We start from the raw sequence: 18744 nt of genomic DNA on the forward strand, positions 1-18744 counted from the left end.
GTAGCATCCCATGAGGATCAGGTCCTTTCGAATCGATCAACAGGGGAGGTGGACCTTCGCAACACCGCAGCGCGGTCTCCATCAAGTATACTGTAAGGCTCCGCCACTGCCGAACTGGACCCTACTGGCGGCGTGTTGCTCTCAGCCTCATTCGCGAGATCGGATGCATTGGACGATTCCATCGTCATTGGCTCGCCCTGTAAGGCCCCAGGTCCGAGGACCATCTCGAGCTGTTCTCATAGCCGTCATGTTCTTCGTCGTACTCCTTCAGCTTGCCCATCCTAGCAAGATACTCATCTGTAGAAGCTCGTGAGCTACATCAGGCCTAGAGTTGGCGTTAGACTTACCCCAAAAGACTCCCCTGTGGTTATGAATGGTAGAGTGCAGAAGAAAAGAGGCACGAGCTGGCCAAATCCCCATTCTAGCTCTTTTGTGGTCGACCCCTTGGCTTTTCATACTGACATGTCCGTATTTCCTGTCACCAAAGAGCGTCCAGACACCCAGCGCAAATCAGACCACGTTTGCAACAAAGTCAAATATAATAGAGCGGGACCACCACCAAGCATCCGTAGCTATTTTCTTGGATATAGCGTAGGACCTTACACGCCTGGCATCGGGTGGGGCATCTGGTCTAAGCCTATCGTCCAGCTTTTCCATGTGCTTGAACCGAACGTCTCGAAAGATTCTGAATCCCGTGTTGGTCAAAATCATGATATCAAGTGGCTCGGACAGAAGACAGAAGATGATCATCGAGGTGCTCTATCTTCCAGGCTCGCCTCCGTAGTTGCCTACAAGATCCTTCCGAACGCAATTCGCCGGGCATGGAAAGACGTCGTACCACAATCGATATACAGAGACTACCAGAGTGAAGATGAGCAAGACCGAACATACACTCATCAGCACGATTCTGACACCAGTCATCAAAAGAAGTCTTCTTTTCCTGATTTTGCCTGTTCCGCAGTTGTCAGATTATTTTCCGAGAGTAAAAGATTCCTCGGGGAACTTCACTCGACGACGAAAGTATGAGTTTAATACCGTCAGAGTCACCGAGTGGACTCCGTTGCTTAGCCATGCCAAATCCGAGCAGATGGAAAAGTGGTACGCCGTGATGCTTCCGATGACCATCTTCACGATTGCGACGACGAAAACCGCTAAGCAGGTGACTAATTGCTGATCACTGAGACCTAGCAACACTTTAGTCAAGCTCTCCACCCAGAGCTCCTTGTTCTTGTCTGAGACACGGTGGCTCATGAACTTGGTGACTTTCTCTCGGAGCCATCGATCCACGGGGTTCAGTGAGGTCGTGTTGATCATGGAGAGAAGCAAGCAGACATAAGAGAGAATCAATGCGATCAACGCGGCCAGGACAAAGGAAGATATTATCCAATTCCGGCAATGTCAGGATCGGGCTCTAGATTTGGGCAGCTGCAATTGCGATTGTATGAACTGCAGGTGAATTTTTTGGGAGGGATGCAGGTATCTAAGGTACAGTGAGCGAGAGCTTGGTAGGCTTTGCTGTACCGTTACTACGAGGACTCACAAGACTGCGTTAATGTATCGTTAACGAGCACAACGTCTGCTAGCATGGGAGCGCGAGCGGTAGTCTGAGGATTGGATGGACGGCAGACGAACCGGCTGGACAGCTTAGCAGTGAAGAAATTCATCCAATAATAAAGTCGGTCAAATGCGTCCCGTTAAGGAACTTTTCATTTCCGATGAGCGCAGCGGCCATCTTCAGGAAGTCATTCACAGGTGCGAAGAACGCCGACGTGAGAAGGAAAAAGAATCACAAAGAATTGGGCCTAACATGGTCGGGGACACGCTGTTGTTTCTTTTGTATTCTCAACCTTGAGTCTTCAGCCTTGAGTTCTGGCCCCGAACATCCGCAGCCCAGCCGGAGGTGCGTCGTTTGGTCGCTTTAGCGTTGCAAGCCTCTTGCATGCAACTGATAGCTGAACGCATGCTTCAAACACTGACACTTGATAAGCATTGTGCAGCTTCGGGCTGCGGGTCATAAGTTCTGATTGATCCACGACCAGCGGAAATTAGATCTTTGGATGCACCCGGCCATGCAAAGAATACTCCATTCACATCCACGCTTGCGACTGTCGCAAGAAGAAAGATGTGAGAGACTTTAGCGAAAGAAGATATACCATCATGTCTGCGACTAAGCTGAGCTGAGCTGAGCTGAGCTGAGGCAACGATACGAAGAACGCTTGGAGGATGGAGAAATACGGATCCGCCTGCAGCACCGCTCAGAATTTGTGAGACCCTACTATCCTGGTGGGCAGTACACATGCCCTGGAGCTTTCGAGTCAGCACTGCATTTCCATGGTTCGTGGGATCATTTAGGCCAACATTCACGACTCCCTACAAACGCGGAACGCGTTCGCAGCATTTGCGCGAGAGCCGCTAATGCTATTGCAACCGGCCCGGCTGATTCGGCTAGAGCTCGCGGTAAGAACGCGTCGCGACAAGCTGCCTTCGGCCTTCACGCGCCTCTTCTTCGTTGCCGATCCGAATGGCAAGCGGTCAACAGCAGGCACAGCACAAGATCAGATAACTGCGAGTGATTCCTTCCTCAACGCGTGGCCAGCGGCGCACAACATCAATGAAAGATCAATGGACCAGCAAAAATTGCCCCAGTCAGGCCCCCGAAGGAGACTGAAGTCACTCCCAGCTCCGCGCTGTGCAATGCAGGCGAGAATGACTGGTTCCTCAATGCTTGAGCTGAGGGAACCCCAAGAAGGTAAGTATGAAGAATCAGAAGGGAGGCAGAGCGCGGGTGACATTATATACTTCTCTAGCGCGCCAAGGGAGAAGCGATCACATGACTGTGCACGGACAGTCGGTGTCTTGAGCTTTCGAAAGACACTAGCGTCGTTTGGGTCCAACGCACGTGATACACGGAATCTCGGCTTGTAGACCAGCGCCTCCATCAAACATATGGCTTCGTGAGTATTCAAAGTAGTTACGCTAGATCAACAGCCGCATCATCACACAATGTACTAACTATCAGCACGTATGCTGTTGAGATGTGCTTCTCTTCTAGCAGTAACGATATGGAATGCAGCCAAGTCTGCTGACCCCTCAGCATCCACTGAAGCCCTAGAGCACAGGCATTGCTATGCGAGAATCGGACCTCAGCTTCCTCGAACGCGGAACGCTATGCAAGTCCAGTCCGAAGCTGAACACTGCACGTCGCAACGAACCATTGACTCGTAATACCAAGCTCCTGCGACTTGAACACCTCAGCTGTCCACCCGCCATTATGATCCCCAAAATGGCAACGTGCGAGACCGCCGAAAATAAATACATCACTATAGACTCCACCAAATTTGCCCACTGCCGCTTTGGGACACGTACCGGCGTCCCTCTTTGTCTTCACATACAATTCCGCGGCGCAAGGGACCATTGGGACCCTACCTTCATCAACCCGCTCGCTGCCACTCGGCCCATCCTCCTCCTGGACAACTCGGGCGTCGGACGTTCAGAAGGTGCAATCCCAAGACCATTACCGGCTGGGCACAGATCGTCCTTGACTTATTGAAACACACTGAATCTTTCGCGGGTCGACGTCCTAGGCTTCAGCATGGGCGGCTGCGCTGCACAGATAATTGCGCTGAACGCGCCCAAGAAACTAGTGCGGCGGCAGGTACTCGCGGGATAATGCCCGGCGTGTACGAGGGCACGATTGCAAATGGTGAGAATACTCCCTAGCAAGGAGCTCGGAGTGTGCTAATCGCGATTTTAGGTCCTGATGATCTGTTACTGCCGACAAAAAACAGCATCGTGATGCACCGGAAGCTGGAGACTGCAAATGCGCGATTGCACCTATATACCGACTCTGGTCATGGGTTCTCGTACCAGTATGCGGCGCACTTCTCACAGCTTTTCAACGCCTTTCTAGATGATGCGAGCTTGACGCCGGTGACTAGTTGCCTCTAAATGCGGCTTGTCCAGTATCATTCACCTAAGGTATCCGAACCTATTATATTATATTCGAAGACGGTTGCAAGACCTGAGTGTCGGCAAGGTGAACAAATTGAGTTGTAGTTCAAGAAATGTGTAGCGAATATATAGGCAGCCATACCCCGTTCCATACACGCTTCTGCTCTGCCTCGATCACACCTCTTTCCTCGGGTCTCCTTCGCACACTTTGCCCTTGCAGACCTGTCGTGTTGGACTGTATGATGCTCAGCGCAAGGTTTGCAGGCCACTGGTTCTGATTGGATTCACTGGGTTAATACTGTGAGTAAGCAACTGCCGAGTCTGTGCGAGACATAGCTCTTCCTTTAACCTCGCCTCGAATAACCGTGAAGCAGAATACGAAACGTTGCGGACCTCGTAATTGCGGACTCATGAGCTTATCTTGGTACGAACAGGGCAACTCCGTCTAGCGAAGATGAATGTACATGAGCTAAGCCACCCCGGCCCCCAGTCGCAAGGCTTATTTGCGCACACCGTCAAACCTCACTCCCTCATCCACAACTGTGCCCATGGTATCATCTAAAATCCCATTGAATATTCGCGCGTGAATCGCAGGCGAAAATTAGTATCTAGCGACAAACTCCCCGTCCATACCATCAAGCAGAGCTTCCAACATGGCAGACGCACACAAAATTATACTCGCTGCCTGCTCCAGTGGCGACATTTACACCCTAAAGACACTGTTCCAAGAATTTCATATCGGCCCGGATCACCCACAGAGTGTCTATAGTCTCAATCAGAATCTCCCAGAAGAAGAACAACTACCTGTTGGTGAGCGTATGTTCGACCATGCCATCAGAGGTGAACAACCTGGAGTCATAGCCTTTCTCTCCGATCATTTTTCGCATTACAGTCTCGGTGGGTATTCTATGCAAGCGGCGATCGATACATGCAACACCACAGTGCTAAGAGCGGTCTGCAAATGCGATCCAGCCTCTACCAGCGCCGAACTCGGCGATGACTCTACTATCAACGCACTTGGGTACGCGGCATCCAAAAAGAACGGCGCGGAGCTGGTAAAAGTGTTACTGGACGGTGGCGCAGACCCGAATACAACTCCACCATTCAAGATGCCTGCGAGTTGGAACCTCTCTGCTGCGATTCTTGCAGATCTACCAGTATCAACATTTGAGCAATTCTTCGATGCTGGATATCAAGGCAATGATCCCTGGGCTGTGAAATTTGCGGTGGAGAAGAAGCGCGCGGATATCCTTGAGGTTTTGTTCGCAAGGGGCAAGGAGTTCGCGGATGCGCAGTTCCCGGCAGAGAAAGAGATGATTGCAATTGCCAACAAGGATAACGATGTGACCATGGTTGCAGCTATCAAGCGTGGTTATACGGTGCTCTCTAAGAGAAGACCGGAACGAAAATCTGGACTGATCGCATCTTTCATGGGTAAAGTGCGTTCGCGGTCACGGAGTTGAAGACTCAATATGGCAATCATAAGGAACAGCGTACAAGATAGCATTGATGAAGGAGGAAGAAACACCTTTTGTATTGCCTAGAAATCAGAAAAGAAGACCGAGAAGCCGTAAAGTCTTGCAGCTATGGCACGGTTCCTCACAGTCGCGCCAATCTTCAATCTGGACATTCGATGCCTACCAGTGCTGTCTACATCCGCTGACACAACACTTGTTCAGTCCTCTGGTACACTGGACGTTCTTGCGACGACCGCCAGGCCTGAATGGGCGGAATCGGAGTGACCTCGCGATCGGCAAAAGGAAGACTGGAGCAGCAATTTCCATTCAGAACGGCTAGAACTAGTAGATTTAGTGTGGTGACGACATTCATACAATTGCTTTGTTCCAGCAATTATGTCTCGACTGCGTCATACCAGCCATACTCAGCAATATGACATCAATCGTGCAAACGAGACTACCATCACATGTTGTGACCCAAGATGGTTCCTTCATAGCAGTTTGTAATTTACTCGTGGTTTGCGAAGTGCATTTTGTCGTTCGTCTATGGAGTCTTAATTTCGAGTGTACTGCAATGCATGAAGACTCTTGCAAACTATCAGGTCTCCCGGTGAATTCGCGCCCTGAGATGCTACCTTACGAGGAGGATATGGAGGCAGTGCTCTACTGGGAGAGTCGGTTTACAACATCATGTCTACATAATCGTACCAGTTCTTCTGATTTTCCCTCAATCATCCACCCCAGCCCACACAAACTCACATCCAAATACACTACTCTACCAGCCGAACTCACACACACTGCTGTGATTAATTCACTCGTCGTAATCCTCTCCTCTACAGCAAGCGACATAAAATTCCAACGTATATAAATTGCAAAGGCGAAGATTAGGTCATTAAAGCATCTAAGTGGGAGTCGTCTAGTGGTTATGGTATCTGCTTTACATTCACACGTGTATTGCGCAGAAGGGCCCCGGTTCAATACCGAGCTTCCGTAGCTCTTTGAGGAGTCGTGATTTCATGCTTGGGTTAACAATGAGACAAAAGGGGAGGACGTGTGATCGTAACTATCATTAAAAGCTTAACTCACATTATTGCTGTGAAACTAACAAGATACTATCAAGTTGTGGCTAGTAGTTAGTTATATTGTGAGGATAGAGAACGGACAGCATTGATTTTGTCTAAAAGGCTCTGGCAGGTACTTCAAGCCTGGTGCAAGATCCCCTTCAGTAGAACAGTGTTTTGTATGGAGATTATACCGACATAACGAACGATGGTCTTATCTGTCACGTTTATGGGACACATGTCAGGAAGACTCCAACCTAAAAGATATTGCTACCCGCTCGGTGCCACATGGTTGTCTTTGCCTAATCGCGCTTCTTAACTTTACCACTTTTAACAGGAAAAGACGCTTCTTCGGGAGATACTTTGATATATCTTTACGAGCCTGGGAGACAAAGGTCGAGATGCTCTAGAGACCGGCGATATCAATCAACCAAAGCAGAAGCAATGGTAAGCAATCTGATATTATCAGAGTATCGAGACAGATTTGGTGGAGCCCCCCCCCCCCCTCTGACCATGCTTATGGTATCTCTGACATACAGACCGAGTAAAGCTCAGCTGACGCAGCCGGAACGGAGAGCTGGAGGTGTACAGCTCGAACGGATTCTTGGGTTAGCTGGCAAAGGTCGGTGTTTTACATTGGATAGGATATCCCCGTCCTCAGCTGTGAACATTCACGACAATGTACACAACAGTGAATAATTTTGAATACGCCTACCCTGCATCAGGTCCCGGTCCCTCACTTACCGCATGATATGATAGTCGATGAGTAGTGGTGACCTGCGTTTTCCTCCAACAGCAACGGCTCTGTGCCATCATTCACCCTAGATCCATGTCGGCAAGGGTGCTGGCTTCGGCATGGCTGCAAGGTATCGTATCGGCCCCGATCGTCCTTCAGCTCAGACGGCCCGAAGCCACGGCCGCTAATTGCCGACCGCTTCGGACGCCACCAGGTTGGTTTTCAGCCTCTGGCTCCACGTGTGTCTGCGAAACATAGGCTGCCCGCACGTGGCGATTTACGGTGCGGCTCGAAGGATTACCGGGTCCCGACGACCAAGAAGTCTACTCACGCAGCAGGAATGAAGCATGTCATCGAAATGCAAGATCCTGGGATCATCATATGCCTTCATTTCCGAACTCCTCCAGGTAAGTACGGTAACGTATCACCTTCTGACCAAAGGACGATATCATGGAGTCACATTCCTGCGCATTGTTTGTTGATTTCGGGGGTAGCAAACCGGATCCAGCTGACTCTGTCATGTGATTTGTTGCGAAAAGATAAGGTAAGCGCAATTGTATGGTAATCGTTTGTTTATCGGCGCCAGATTGATGTAAGAAGAAGTGCGCTCTGGTGTTGGCCGTAGAAATTGACAAATGCCTTGGTGGTGCTGGGTCTAGGCAGATACACAATACAGCTACACATTTTCTGAAAAGCCCATGCTTTCGCTGGAATCCAGGGGACATAGCACCCATGCATGGTCCGTAATGTGGTGTGATGGGGCTCTAATGTATAACGCATCGCCGTACAGCAAATACCCGGTACGCTAATATGATGCGCTCCATGCACGTTGTCATACCATTCAAACCACCCAATAATGACTTTGCACATTCGATCATCGAGAGTTCCATGGATGCGTCCGGTGCTGCATCGTTGTATCGTTGACCTATGAGAACTTGGATCTCGCTCCGCGCATGCAAAGACGGCCAGTTTTGTCTGAAGGGTGTTAACGCATGCCATGTCCAAAAAGCATCAGAAGTGCTTCTCAGTGCACTCAAAGCTGTGGTACCACACTAAATCTTCACCCCACATTGACGCATCAACCCCTCCGGTGTGCCATCTTCGAAGCAACTCGTGGGGCGTCTTGAACTCCAATATACAGCACCTGCACCTCTGGCATTGGTTGGCGTTCTTTGGTCATCATAGCTAGAAGTGATATTGATCGTTGCACCAGAAAAAAAAGTGCCAAGTGCAAGGAGTTGTGTGGTGGGGTTGGCTGTGTGGCATGGGCGAATAGTTCGAAAAGCTCGTATGGACAAGCAAGCCCAGTGATATCCTGGTACATAATACAAGCTGCAAGGTGGCCGCGATTAGTCTCCGTGCAATCAGCATGGACTGCCTGTACTGAACAGGTCGGCACCGACGTGCCGCTTTCAGCTAGAGTGACTCGGGCCCTGCATTCCCATTTCCATGAACCTAGTCTCTGCGAATTCGGACGTTTGCATTACATCCTCTCTCCGCAGTGGAAAGTGAACACTGCAGTCGTCTGGGCCCAATCGTCAGAAAGCGATAACGTTTTTGACAAGCCTCCCTGTCGCAGAAGCGTCCTTCCTAATGCGTCGATGTGCTTTCCAGAACTTTGTGCTTGCATTGCGCCGAAGGTTGCAATTTTTCATGCGAGCGTTTTCCATCTCCGAGATACATTTTTGCCGCCTGATGCGCGAGAACACCGCCACAAACTCTTGCATCTAAGGACACTCATGCTGTGCGTCCATGATCGCTTGCCGTGCGCGACCACGTGCCTGATTGTGACTCAAAGATCACCGATCACTGTTGGATGCACAGACAACTTCAATGGAAGTTTACACTGCGAGCACATAAAATTTACGTTGGCGCGGTAGTATATCAGAACCCTCTCGACGTATCAAGTCGTCCAAATCCGCGAGTCGTACGTCCTGTCATAGATTGTTCGCCTCGTCTTCCCACGCGGGTAAATGAAGGTGTGGAGAAAGGAACCCCCGGGGCGCTAAGTGCTTGACTAATGGGCGTCCGTATGACCCGCAGCCCGTAACGCAGCACGATCGGTTTTCCCATGTGGCTGCATGATCTGTTAGTGGGGTGTCCCAACAACTTTGCTGTGTGGGATAGTCGCTCCTGTAGTACTGTAAGTAACGGTATGGCGTGCACGAGAATTCGACTTACTGTCGTACCGTACAATACAGCATACACATGGCATCCAACAACGCTGATGTATAACATGACCTGGCGAAGAAGGGATATATATTAAGACATACCAGGCTTCCCAAGCTACATTAGTTCATCAATGGTGATACAAGGTCCGTGACTGCGGCGAATCTTTCGTGAGCGATTGTGCTGAATCTTGCTCCTGGCATGATTGTGATCATGGGTGTCAAGGTAATCTCGAATAGTTCAAGCCACAAAAACATTGGCCTCAAGCTGCGGTTGCTGTTGGGTGTGCGATGTAACAATCCTCAACTCCCCAGAAGAACCGTACCGCAGCCCACGTTCATATCCCTGGACGTTCGAAAATCTGACTTCTGCATGGATGTGGATCCTAGGCCGAGCATTGAGTCCGAGTGGTAAAGAGAGTGATGTACCATCAAGCCTAGGTAGATATGGTGCGGTTTGCTGCTTCGAATGTCGATTTACTGGCAACTGCAGAACGCGTACTCTGAGCATTTGACTTGACCATGCGCGCCATCGGACGATCTCCTCAATTAATTATGCGTCCAACTCTCCGAATCCAGACATCGTGTCATTCCTCGATTTTTTCTATGCTTGGTGTGCTCGTATTGCCCTGTTCAGCGCGATCATGATTATACGCAGGCCTCTCAAGAGCTGTGGCTTCAAATGCAGTGTGACACCAGGGGAATGCTGACCGCTGAGTGGTACGAGGTCCGTTCGTAGGCCCTGCAATATGCAGTAAGTGGAAGTCAATAGAATGGCTGCCTCTGACTGACGAGGGCACGATAATGTGCTGGAGCCTCACCGATCGGTCCGCGAGACGTAGTCACCGTAACCAACAGAAAGCAAGCCTTCGGAGCGCGATGGGGGCTATGTTCGTTTCAATATCGGCTGTCCGTGCCTGCAGACTGCTCGGAGCGCATTGGCGGCTGGTCCTGCGGCTTTGGGTAAAGGCGCTCCTTCGAAGAGCCATGGGCCGCGCTTCTCGAGATGCTTTTGGCGAGTAGACGAGTCCAGACGCTGACCAGGCACTCGAATGACGGGCACAGCAGCTGGCCTGCAAGCAGGGTGCCACTGCATGTCGGCGGATGTCGTCACTGCTCAGTGGCTGGATGTGGGGAAGACGGCTTGCTCGCAGGCCTCCACGAAGCCACACACCCTCAATGTCTAGCGGGCCCGAACTGAGGGAACGAGGGCCGGGGTGTCTCTTGTTGCACCCCCTGGCCCCGGACAAGACGTGCAGGCCGTGTGTGCCGTTCGATGGGCGTAGCCGCGTGATCCTTGGATCCTTCGTCGACGACGAGATGGAACGAGGCTTTTCCGAGGTTGTAGAATTCCCGCGTTACTTAGGCCCGTTGACTAATGTTGTGTCAGGGATACGTGTCATTGTCTTCTGGTACGCTAAGCCCTGGCGTGCTCGTCTCTGCTTGCGCCGACGACGACCACTTCGCTCGTACCCGCACCACCATCGCCATCTCCATCTCCATCTCCATCTCTTTCTGCATCTGGTACATCTTGTCCAGCTGCTGCTGGCTGTGCGACCGCTGCTAAAGCATCTTCGGTCCTGCCGTCTCCTATTCTTGCCAGCGGCTGCGGCGGCTGCAGGAAGGGGGTGATCTGGGTTTTTGGCACCCACACCCACACCGGAAGGAGCTACCTGCATCCAAGTCCCGGGAGCTGTGATGACCTCGCAACCGCTGACAAGTCTCGCCAGATACAGAGCCCAAGAGCACAGCCACTAATGGTCAGGCTGCAGACAGAGAGAACAGTATGTTCGTGTAGGGTTTTGGAGCGCCGAACCACTCCTTCGTTCGAGAGCCCGCTCAAGCCGACGATCATGTACGAACACACCCCGAATGACAACAACATAATATGATAATGATAATCGTTGGACGTTGTGTGCGGCAATATGGTGCAGTCGATGTGGCGCCAGGGCTCTCCTACAACTCTTTCTCTCCATGCCCGCCAAGTCTCTCTCAACGGGCTTCCAGTGCTCGACGTCGGCAAAACAATACCGCCTCTATCTCTCTTTGCATCGACACAGTCCAGGTTCTGATGAGTCAAGGTTTTTGATATAGCCTTGATCACCTCTCTGCACGGCATGTCCGCAGATACCTGCGTTAGCTTCGTGAACGCAAAAGCAGTTGAGTGTTGCCTTTAGCTTGTGCGTTTGCCGCTGTTAACTGGAGTGCCGACCATGTCTTAGTCAGTGGATCCTGGAATGCCGTACCGTGCGATCGAGCAACGCCCTAGGCTACTTACGAGATTGACCAAGTTCTGAATGGGGACCACCCGTACTTTCGACGAGGGATTGACTACGGCAGAACCAGCCAAAGCTCTCGATACACGACCCTGTAGAAGCATTCACATATATGTCCAACCCGCGCTGGGAACTGCTGACAATAGCCGCCCAAGATGCGGCCCCTTCGCACCTGCGGTTGGATTTTTCTTGCGTAGTCTGCAACTTCCATTGTGACGCTCCGTTCACCCGGCTAAAGCCAGCTTTGTCTGAGAAAGCCAACGGGAAATTTGAGATAGATTTGGACCGGAAAAGCTGATACCAACGCCAACGAAGGACAAGTCGCGTGTCACTTGTTGTCTCCGAGATTAAGACGGCCGTGCTATTCGTGCCAGAAGAAGGCCCCACTGTTTGTATCGGTTCGAGGTTCGAGGCGTTGCAAGGAGCATCGGGCTGTTGATGTAGATGGCAACCCGCAGCGCTACACATTGGTTGCTCAATAGTCCTGTATCAAACATGTGTGCGTGCTGCGCTAATCTCGGGGGGTTTTCAGTGCCACAAGTAGCTGATTATAGGCCAACCCACAGCAGTCTGGGCGCTTTACGGCATCAACTCCTTAGGATCAGGCTCGGTCCGAGTTTGGCCTAGGGGTCGGCATAGCTGGTGCACGGTACCGAGCTGGCAGGTATCTTTGCAATATGCAACGGCTTTGTTTCATTCATCTGTACAACTGTCCCTTGTTCGACACGGCTGTCTGTGTCTCGCGTGGAAGCGGCTATGACTCCGCGAATGCAAGACACTATGCTCGCCTTATGCTACCTCAAGCATGACGCAACCTTTTTCAGACGACACGCCTACACAAAATTCTCAGCAGCTTTTGGCTCACATGCTTTTTTTTCATTGCGGCACATGGATCTCTCGCATGCTGTCAATTCGTTGGAAATACATGTCACATAAATTACAATACGGAAACTTTCACGGTGTGAATGCTCCTCGTATCTCATTCAATGCGTCGCTGGAGGAAAAGAGGATAGTCCTACCGCGGCGTAGCGTTACCTAAACAAGCCACTCTGGCTCGATCTTCCACAATCGTGGGATCGTTCCACACCCACACAACATTAATATCCGGACGCCATGCACGTGCATGCCAGACACAGCCAAAAAGCAACGCGATTCGACCGCGGATGGTCTCCCGCGGACCGATGCTTGTTGATCTGCAAGAACAAGGGATCTTACCCCAGCATGTGCAGCTGTGTATGTACAGGAGCTTGACCTGGGCCTGCAAGCGGGCGCGGACCATGTTCTCTTCAACCGACGCCAGGTACTTCGCTCTGCGTGCTTGGTTGCAGATGGCACAGCGATATTGATTGTGTCAATTCCGGAAAACGGGACAGTAAGTCTCGCCTCCGTGAAGTTGAGGAAGAACCCGTCAGCGATGGCTTGTCGTTGGAGCAGACAGTTCGCCATCGGTCTGCGGATTTCCTCCACTTGTAGCCCATGTCGCAACGGTTGCTTGGGACGGCATCCTCGAGGCACTAGCTGCGTTGCTCGCGTTCAGTGGTCCGGCGAGGCCAACTGCCACGCTTGCGTTTTCCGGCAGGCCAAGTTGCTGTGAACAGGCGACTGCAATCAAGCTGAGTTGAACCCTGCAAAAAGTTCCTGTTGGCCAGCGTTTCGGACAAATATCAATCAGACGTCTGCTGGAAGCATGTGGATTGGAAACCATAATATCGCGATTAGCCGACGGCACGGCAGTGCGTCAGACGATAGCAGCCCCAAAAGAACGCAGAGTGATAGCCCTGCTACGAGCAGCAGGCGCTCAGTCAGGACCGCGGGTCCGCCTGCCGTCAAGACGCCGCTCACAGTGGAGCACGCTTGCAGCGGCTAGTGCATGGCGCTTTCACAGCGCGATGGCCTAGAGCCCTGATCGCAGATGTGGGCTGGCGCGCTGCCGCCAAGCGGGGACACGATATATTGGTGTGCGATCGTCAGCCGCATCGTCAACGAGCACGCGCGCGGTATGTCGCGGGAGGCGAGAGGAGGATGACAGGCGCGGTCACGAGAGATCACTCAAGGACGATGGTTAGTGGCTCGGGGTGCACAGTCTCGTGCTCAGTGTGGTACCATTCCCCACCGGAGCGAGTGCGGGCGGCAGAGCACAGGCTGGCCGAGTACACGGCGCTCGCTGCAGACTGGGCAGACGATCCCTGAGCGCCAGGGTGCCCGAAATATGCACGTATTCAACGGCTGGCGGGTCCCCAGCAGACGCTCGTGCTTTCACTGGTCGACTCCGCTAGTGTGCCCACCCTGGTCACTAAACAGATTTCGACGACCTCAAGGCACATGGAGCCATGTCAACACTACCCCAAATGCTGCTAAGAGGATGTCCTGCAGCTTAAACTACGCCGGGATGCGAACCATCATTCGACGCCCGGGCCTGCAAACATGTGGCTTGAATATTTAGTCTCCCGCTCTCCCTCCGGGGAACCGTCGGATTCCTCCCTCCATCAATGTGATCTTCGTTCCCGTTGCACTCCGCACTCTTCTTTCCTATCACATTCGTTGGTCGCTGGTTGCCATGTTTCCGTTTTCATCATGGATGTTTCCTAATTGGAGTTGGTTTTGCATCTTCCTGGCCGCTTTGTACGTCTACCTACCGCTACCACCGTAACTCGGTGCGCTCATTTGGTTAATCCCGGCACCCTGAACTGACTCGGACTCGCAGCTTGTTCCGCTACATCAGACTATGGGTCAACCTAGCCGCGGTATGGACATATACGCCCATCCATCCGGTTGACGAACCGAGCATTACTTCGCAAGATGTGACCGTCATCATCCCAACCGTTGCGGAAGACATTCAACAATTGAAAGAGACTGTCCAAACCGCCTACCGCCTGGAGCCTTACGAGCTGCTACTTGTGACGCCCGATTCCCGCGTGAAGCGGCTTTACCAGATGGTTGAAGAAATGGGCTGCCCCAAGAAGATCCAGGTGCTGTCTGTGAGCCAGGCCAACAAGCGGCGCCAGCTTTCAAGAGCGATCCCGGAGGTGCAAACCAAGATTACACTGCTGCTGGACGACGATGTGTGGTTGCCGGAAAAATTCAATAAATGGATGCTGGCACCCTTTGAGGATCCACGCGTGGGTGGCGTGGGAACCAACCAGCAGCTTCGCCGGAGAGATCGAAACAACATCTGGGAATTCCTGGGGGCGATCTACTTGGTGCGAAGGACTTTCGACTGCACAGCGTGCAATTGGCTTGACGGTGGACTTCCCTGCCTCTCTGGGCGCGCTGTCGCATATCGATCGGAGATCCTGCAAGATCCAAACTTCACCTACGGCTTCACGCACGAAACGTGGGGTAGCGATCACTTCCTCAACGCCGACGACGACAACTTCATCACGCGGTGGTTGTTCTCGCACGACTGGAAGATCCAACTACAAAACCACCGCGAGTGCGAGGTGGAGACGACGCTCGAGCACGACCCCAAGTATCTGCGGCAGTGCCTGCGGTGGGTGCGTAGCAACTGGAGGAGTAACCTGACGAGCGTGAGCGAGCTGCGCATGTGGTTGTAAGTCGCCGAAGCCGCCCCAAGCCCTGCACAATACGCGTCGACGCGCCAAGCGCTACCCCTCCCAGTCGCTTTGACCAGGGTTGTTGATAGGCAAGCTAACCCGTTTGGTGACAGGAATTATCCTTGGTCCATGTACGCCGTCTTCCAAACGACGATTACGCAATGGGCGTTCCTCTACGATTGCACGCTGGTGGCACTATTCTACTGCGCGATGAAGGAGGCGGGCTACTACACGGACGCGGGCGAGGACCGGCTCTACTCGGAGTACCAGCGGACTCGCATGCTGCTGTGGGCGTTGTTCGTCGGACACATGGTGTTCTCCAAAACGATCAAGCTAGTCCCGCATCTGTTGCGAAATCCAGGCGATGTCCGCTTCGTGCCGGTCTCGATCCTGTTTGGCTACTTCCACAATCTCATCAAACTCTACGGTTGCATTACCGTGACGGAGGTGCGTAGACTGCGGCGAGGCGTATTGGTTCTTAGGGTGCTGACTAGTCACTAGACGACATGGGGCACGCGCGAGGGTGCTGACACGGACGATAACATCAGGATGCTTCCCATCCCTCCCATGGCCTCGATCACGCCGCCGCTTTCCCCTTCGCCGCATGGACGCATACTCCGCGAGCGCGGCAGCCTCATACCGAGCTGCGTGAGCTGAGGTGGTGCCTTCTCGTTTGGTCGGCGGACCCTTGCTAGTCGGAGCGCCGCCTGGCGGCCTAGGGGAGCAGTAATTTAGACGCTCGACGATCCGCTGCATGCATGGCCCTCGAGGCTCGATAGAGTCGCTTTCACGCGCGGCGGATGTTTCTCTGGTACTGTTGTTGTGTTTTGACAGGATTAGCGACGGGAGTTGCTTCGGGCACTAAAAGGACGGGACGGATACACGGCGTTCAACAGGCGTTTTGCGGGTCCGCGGACTCTGCGATGATGATCAAAATTGTAGCGTTCTTGAGGTTTTGGCATGCTGGGATGGCGACCATGTAGTCTATGCAAAAAGCACCGGCGCGATGCGCGCTTCCCCATCAGTGCTGGCCCCCCGCAAGCTGGATGTGCCCTCACTCACGCTCTCACTGTCATCCAGCGTCGCTCCACTCCCATCCAGAGCCGCTCTCACTCTCGCGGCGCACGGTCGGTGGCGCGGTGGGTGGTTGCACCGCGGCTAGAGGGCAGAATGACACCACACGTCGCCATCCGCACCACCACATGCAAACACAATGCTACCACTGAGCACACCAGGGCAACTCGGGAGCCGTTGCACAGCAGGCGTCGATGATCTGAGCCCTCTCGGCATGCACGGACCGCCCATAGCGCGAACCATCTCCCGCGTCGCCCGCACTTTGGACCCAGATTGGCATTTGGCATCCTGGACGCCCGCGCGGCCTAGCTGGGGCTGGGGCAGCGAGCACCGGGCGCATATCTCGTGTGAGAGGCTCCACGGCGGGACGGCCTCGTCGAGAGGGACACAGGCCCGACGAACCTTTGCCAACGCGGAAGGTGCGACTCGAGGTACATGCAGCCGCGTACCGGTACGTACTGTACATGGCTCAGCATGCAGCTCTCCCTCAGGCCTCGGGGCACGCAGGGTGCACATGCTGCCAGCCCACGACGTGCTCGGTGGATTGCGGAAGAAGCTGGCGGCTGTTCACCGCGTATCCAGCGCCGACAGGTGCGGTGTTTTTCCAAAGCGTCCCTGCCTGCATCCAATTCGTGCACTAGCACGCGCCGCTGGCGCAGGCTGTCGGGGCTACTTTGACCACCAACACCACTGCGCAGCACATCTGCGGGCCCGCGGGCCCCTCTTATCGACCCTCGGCCGCACCCAGGACGGGCAACCCTGCCGAGCCTCGCTGTCGAGACGCCGCACCGTCGTGCCTGCTCGCTCAGGCTGGACGCTGCGGCGGCTGCGTGCTCTCACCACCGCCAGCAAGCCTCGTGCTCATGGACCCTTTTCACCCCGGACTGACTGAGCGACGAGGACCCTTTGTTCAAACCTTATGCCCGTCATCTCCCGGCTCCCGCAGGCCAGCTACTCGCTGTCCGCGCCTGCACCGGAGCGACACCGAGCCCAGCGCCGACCCATCTGCATCTCGTCATAGCACTGGGGTGCAAGCGCCAGGCACGCTTGCACCGTAGCAGCGTGCATTCTTCGCTGCTTCATCAAAATGATGGCCACGACTGCATGCAACCCACACATGTTCCGTCTCCCCGATGCAAACCAATGCACACACCTTTGGCGACGGAGAAGGAACGGGCTTGCAGGACGAACAACTCGCGATGGCGCGCCTGCACCTGTCCCGAATTGGGCCGGTCTCGCCGCCATCGGTATCAACCTGCATCCCCAACCATCTCCACGTCTGCAGCGCCTACTACGTAGCGATGCAGATGCGCCAAGCGCAGATGAACCCCCCAGGAACCACTTTCCCATGGACGTCACGGTGCTACGTGCCCGTCAACTTGCCAGATAGACACTCGGTGCGCAGCTGTGTCTATGCGCAGCCCGCGGAGCGAGCCACGCACCTCCCGCAAATGGACTCAACCGTTGCCTGATTTTTTCAACCAGAGACACTCACACTTTTCCCAGGCCCGCACTCCAAATGTATCCCTTCTGCTGGGTCTGCGCAAATTTTTTCCTGCTTGTCCATTCGCCAACGTGTGCTCGGTTCGAGCAGTAACACGAAGCATTTGCCGAAATGTGGGTTTGATGCGTTTTACTCACCGTTCAACAACACTTCGCATGGTCATATCCTCCGTGCCTCATCCGGAGCAGTCGCTACAGCACAAAGTATCTCGTATCCCGGGCTTATCTGCACATGTGTACCAAAATCCACTAACGACGAAGATCCATTGTTCCTTGCATTAATACAAACCTTGCTCTTCACTGCTGGATCCTTGCTGATTGCGATGATTGCGCTCCTTCAGCAACCTCAATTCATCAATTGCAAATTAGATGACGGTGTCCTCTCACTATCGCCTTTTGTGGAGCGATCACTCCTTCACCTAGCTGATCTCGATGCTTTCTTCAACGTACGATGACATTTTCTTGGCCAATATCGGCTGCTCGAAGACCATATCATGCATCTGGCACAAAATGCATCGCACAGGCTCCATTTTGATGCGGTCACTAAACTGTAGCATCCGTCACATCATTGCTCCATGAAGATGACCCGACGGCTGTATCATGTCTGATGACGACATTTACTTTCTCGAGAGTACATGCGCGCACTCTATTTGTCCTCTGAACATTTCGAAAGGTGTCCTTAACCTGCCCGAGCCATGCGACCTGAACGCGCCATTGCAAAACTCTCCGGGTACGTCTCCGGGTATCTAATATGAACCAAGATTCTACCCGCGGGCATCGCACCTCACGACAAGTACAACATGGATTTCTATCCGAACCAACAAGACGCTGTGGAGCGCCGGCATATTTCAACCCTGCAGCAACAAGCGATCTGGTGTCATTTACATGCAACTTACTCTTGTGTCCGTGTTTCAACCTCAGAATCTGGACCGCGGAACACCTGCTCGGTAACTCTTGCTTGAAC

General features: G+C 53.1%; 7 protein-coding genes and 1 non-coding gene across 8 annotated transcripts; 6 read left to right on the forward strand and 2 right to left on the reverse strand.

The window, feature by feature from the left end:
• Positions 1–184: 184 nt before the first annotated feature.
• CC84DRAFT_1221344 (uncharacterized protein) lies at positions 185–1314 on the reverse strand (the record flags this gene model as incomplete). Its single annotated transcript, XM_018183264.1, has 3 exons — positions 185–297; positions 348–361; positions 1103–1314. 3 exons carry the CDS (start codon positions 1312–1314, stop codon positions 185–187), a joined length of 339 nt encoding a protein of 112 aa, XP_018031137.1.
• Positions 1315–2960: 1646 nt separating this feature from the next.
• On the forward strand, positions 2961–3783 carry CC84DRAFT_245611 (uncharacterized protein). The gene is made up of 2 exons (XM_018185652.1): positions 2961–3703; positions 3755–3783. The coding sequence occupies exon 1, from the start codon at positions 3128–3130 to the stop codon at positions 3548–3550; it is 423 nt and encodes a 140-aa protein (XP_018031138.1). The 5' UTR covers positions 2961–3127; the 3' UTR covers positions 3551–3703; positions 3755–3783.
• CC84DRAFT_1221345 (uncharacterized protein) lies at positions 3670–3948 on the forward strand (the record flags this gene model as incomplete). The annotated part of the gene is made up of 2 exons (XM_018183265.1): positions 3670–3703; positions 3755–3948. The coding sequence occupies 2 exons, from the start codon at positions 3670–3672 to the stop codon at positions 3946–3948; spliced, it is 228 nt and encodes a 75-aa protein (XP_018031139.1).
• A 280-nt stretch (positions 3949–4228) lies between these two features.
• On the forward strand, positions 4229–5628 carry CC84DRAFT_245617 (uncharacterized protein). The gene is made up of 2 exons (XM_018185653.1): positions 4229–4251; positions 4326–5628. The coding sequence occupies exon 2, from the start codon at positions 4605–4607 to the stop codon at positions 5412–5414; it is 810 nt and encodes a 269-aa protein (XP_018031140.1). The 5' UTR covers positions 4229–4251; positions 4326–4604; the 3' UTR covers positions 5415–5628.
• A 685-nt stretch (positions 5629–6313) lies between these two features.
• CC84DRAFT_t92 lies at positions 6314–6401 on the forward strand. Its single transcript has one exon. It is a non-coding gene; the product is annotated as a tRNA-Val (tRNA).
• A 5053-nt stretch (positions 6402–11454) lies between these two features.
• Positions 11455–12261, reverse strand: CC84DRAFT_245659 (uncharacterized protein). Its single transcript, XM_018185654.1, has one exon. It carries the CDS (start codon positions 12115–12117, stop codon positions 11644–11646), a length of 474 nt encoding a protein of 157 aa, XP_018031141.1. The 5' UTR covers positions 12118–12261; the 3' UTR covers positions 11455–11643.
• Positions 12262–13891: 1630 nt separating this feature from the next.
• CC84DRAFT_1168013 (uncharacterized protein) lies at positions 13892–16295 on the forward strand. The gene is made up of 4 exons (XM_018179304.1): positions 13892–14271; positions 14354–15199; positions 15317–15650; positions 15705–16295. The coding sequence occupies exons 1-4, from the start codon at positions 14207–14209 to the stop codon at positions 15858–15860; spliced, it is 1401 nt and encodes a 466-aa protein (XP_018031142.1). The 5' UTR covers positions 13892–14206; the 3' UTR covers positions 15861–16295.
• On the forward strand, positions 15932–17335 carry CC84DRAFT_1229292 (uncharacterized protein; the record flags this gene model as incomplete). Its single annotated transcript, XM_018183660.1, has 2 exons — positions 15932–16728; positions 16919–17335. The coding sequence occupies exons 1-2, from the start codon at positions 16417–16419 to the stop codon at positions 17333–17335; spliced, it is 729 nt and encodes a 242-aa protein (XP_018031143.1). The 5' UTR covers positions 15932–16416.
• Positions 17336–18744: the final 1409 nt, after the last annotated feature.

The sequence above is a fragment of the Paraphaeosphaeria sporulosa genome (genome assembly GCF_001642045.1).
Source record: "Paraphaeosphaeria sporulosa strain AP3s5-JAC2a unplaced genomic scaffold CC84scaffold_11, whole genome shotgun sequence".
Classification (NCBI taxonomy): domain Eukaryota; kingdom Fungi; phylum Ascomycota; class Dothideomycetes; order Pleosporales; family Didymosphaeriaceae; genus Paraphaeosphaeria; species Paraphaeosphaeria sporulosa.

Excerpts from the sequence above, each read along its gene's own strand:
- CC84DRAFT_245611 (XM_018185652.1), top strand. The coding sequence starts at position 3,128 with ATGCGAGAATCGGACCTCAGCTTCCTCGAACGCGGAACGCTATGCAAG.
- CC84DRAFT_245617 (XM_018185653.1), top strand. The coding sequence starts at position 4,605 with ATGGCAGACGCACACAAAATTATACTCGCTGCCTGCTCCAGTGGCGAC.
- CC84DRAFT_245659 (XM_018185654.1), bottom strand. The coding sequence starts at position 12,117 with ATGTGTAGCGCTGCGGGTTGCCATCTACATCAACAGCCCGATGCTCCT.
- CC84DRAFT_1168013 (XM_018179304.1), top strand. The coding sequence starts at position 14,207 with ATGTTTCCGTTTTCATCATGGATGTTTCCTAATTGGAGTTGGTTTTGC. Across the intron at positions 14,272-14,353 it reads TGCATCTTCCTGGCCGCTTT|CTTGTTCCGCTACATCAGAC; the intron begins GTACGTCTACCT and ends TCGGACTCGCAG. Across the intron at positions 15,651-15,704 it reads GTTGCATTACCGTGACGGAG|ACGACATGGGGCACGCGCGA; the intron begins GTGCGTAGACTG and ends ACTAGTCACTAG.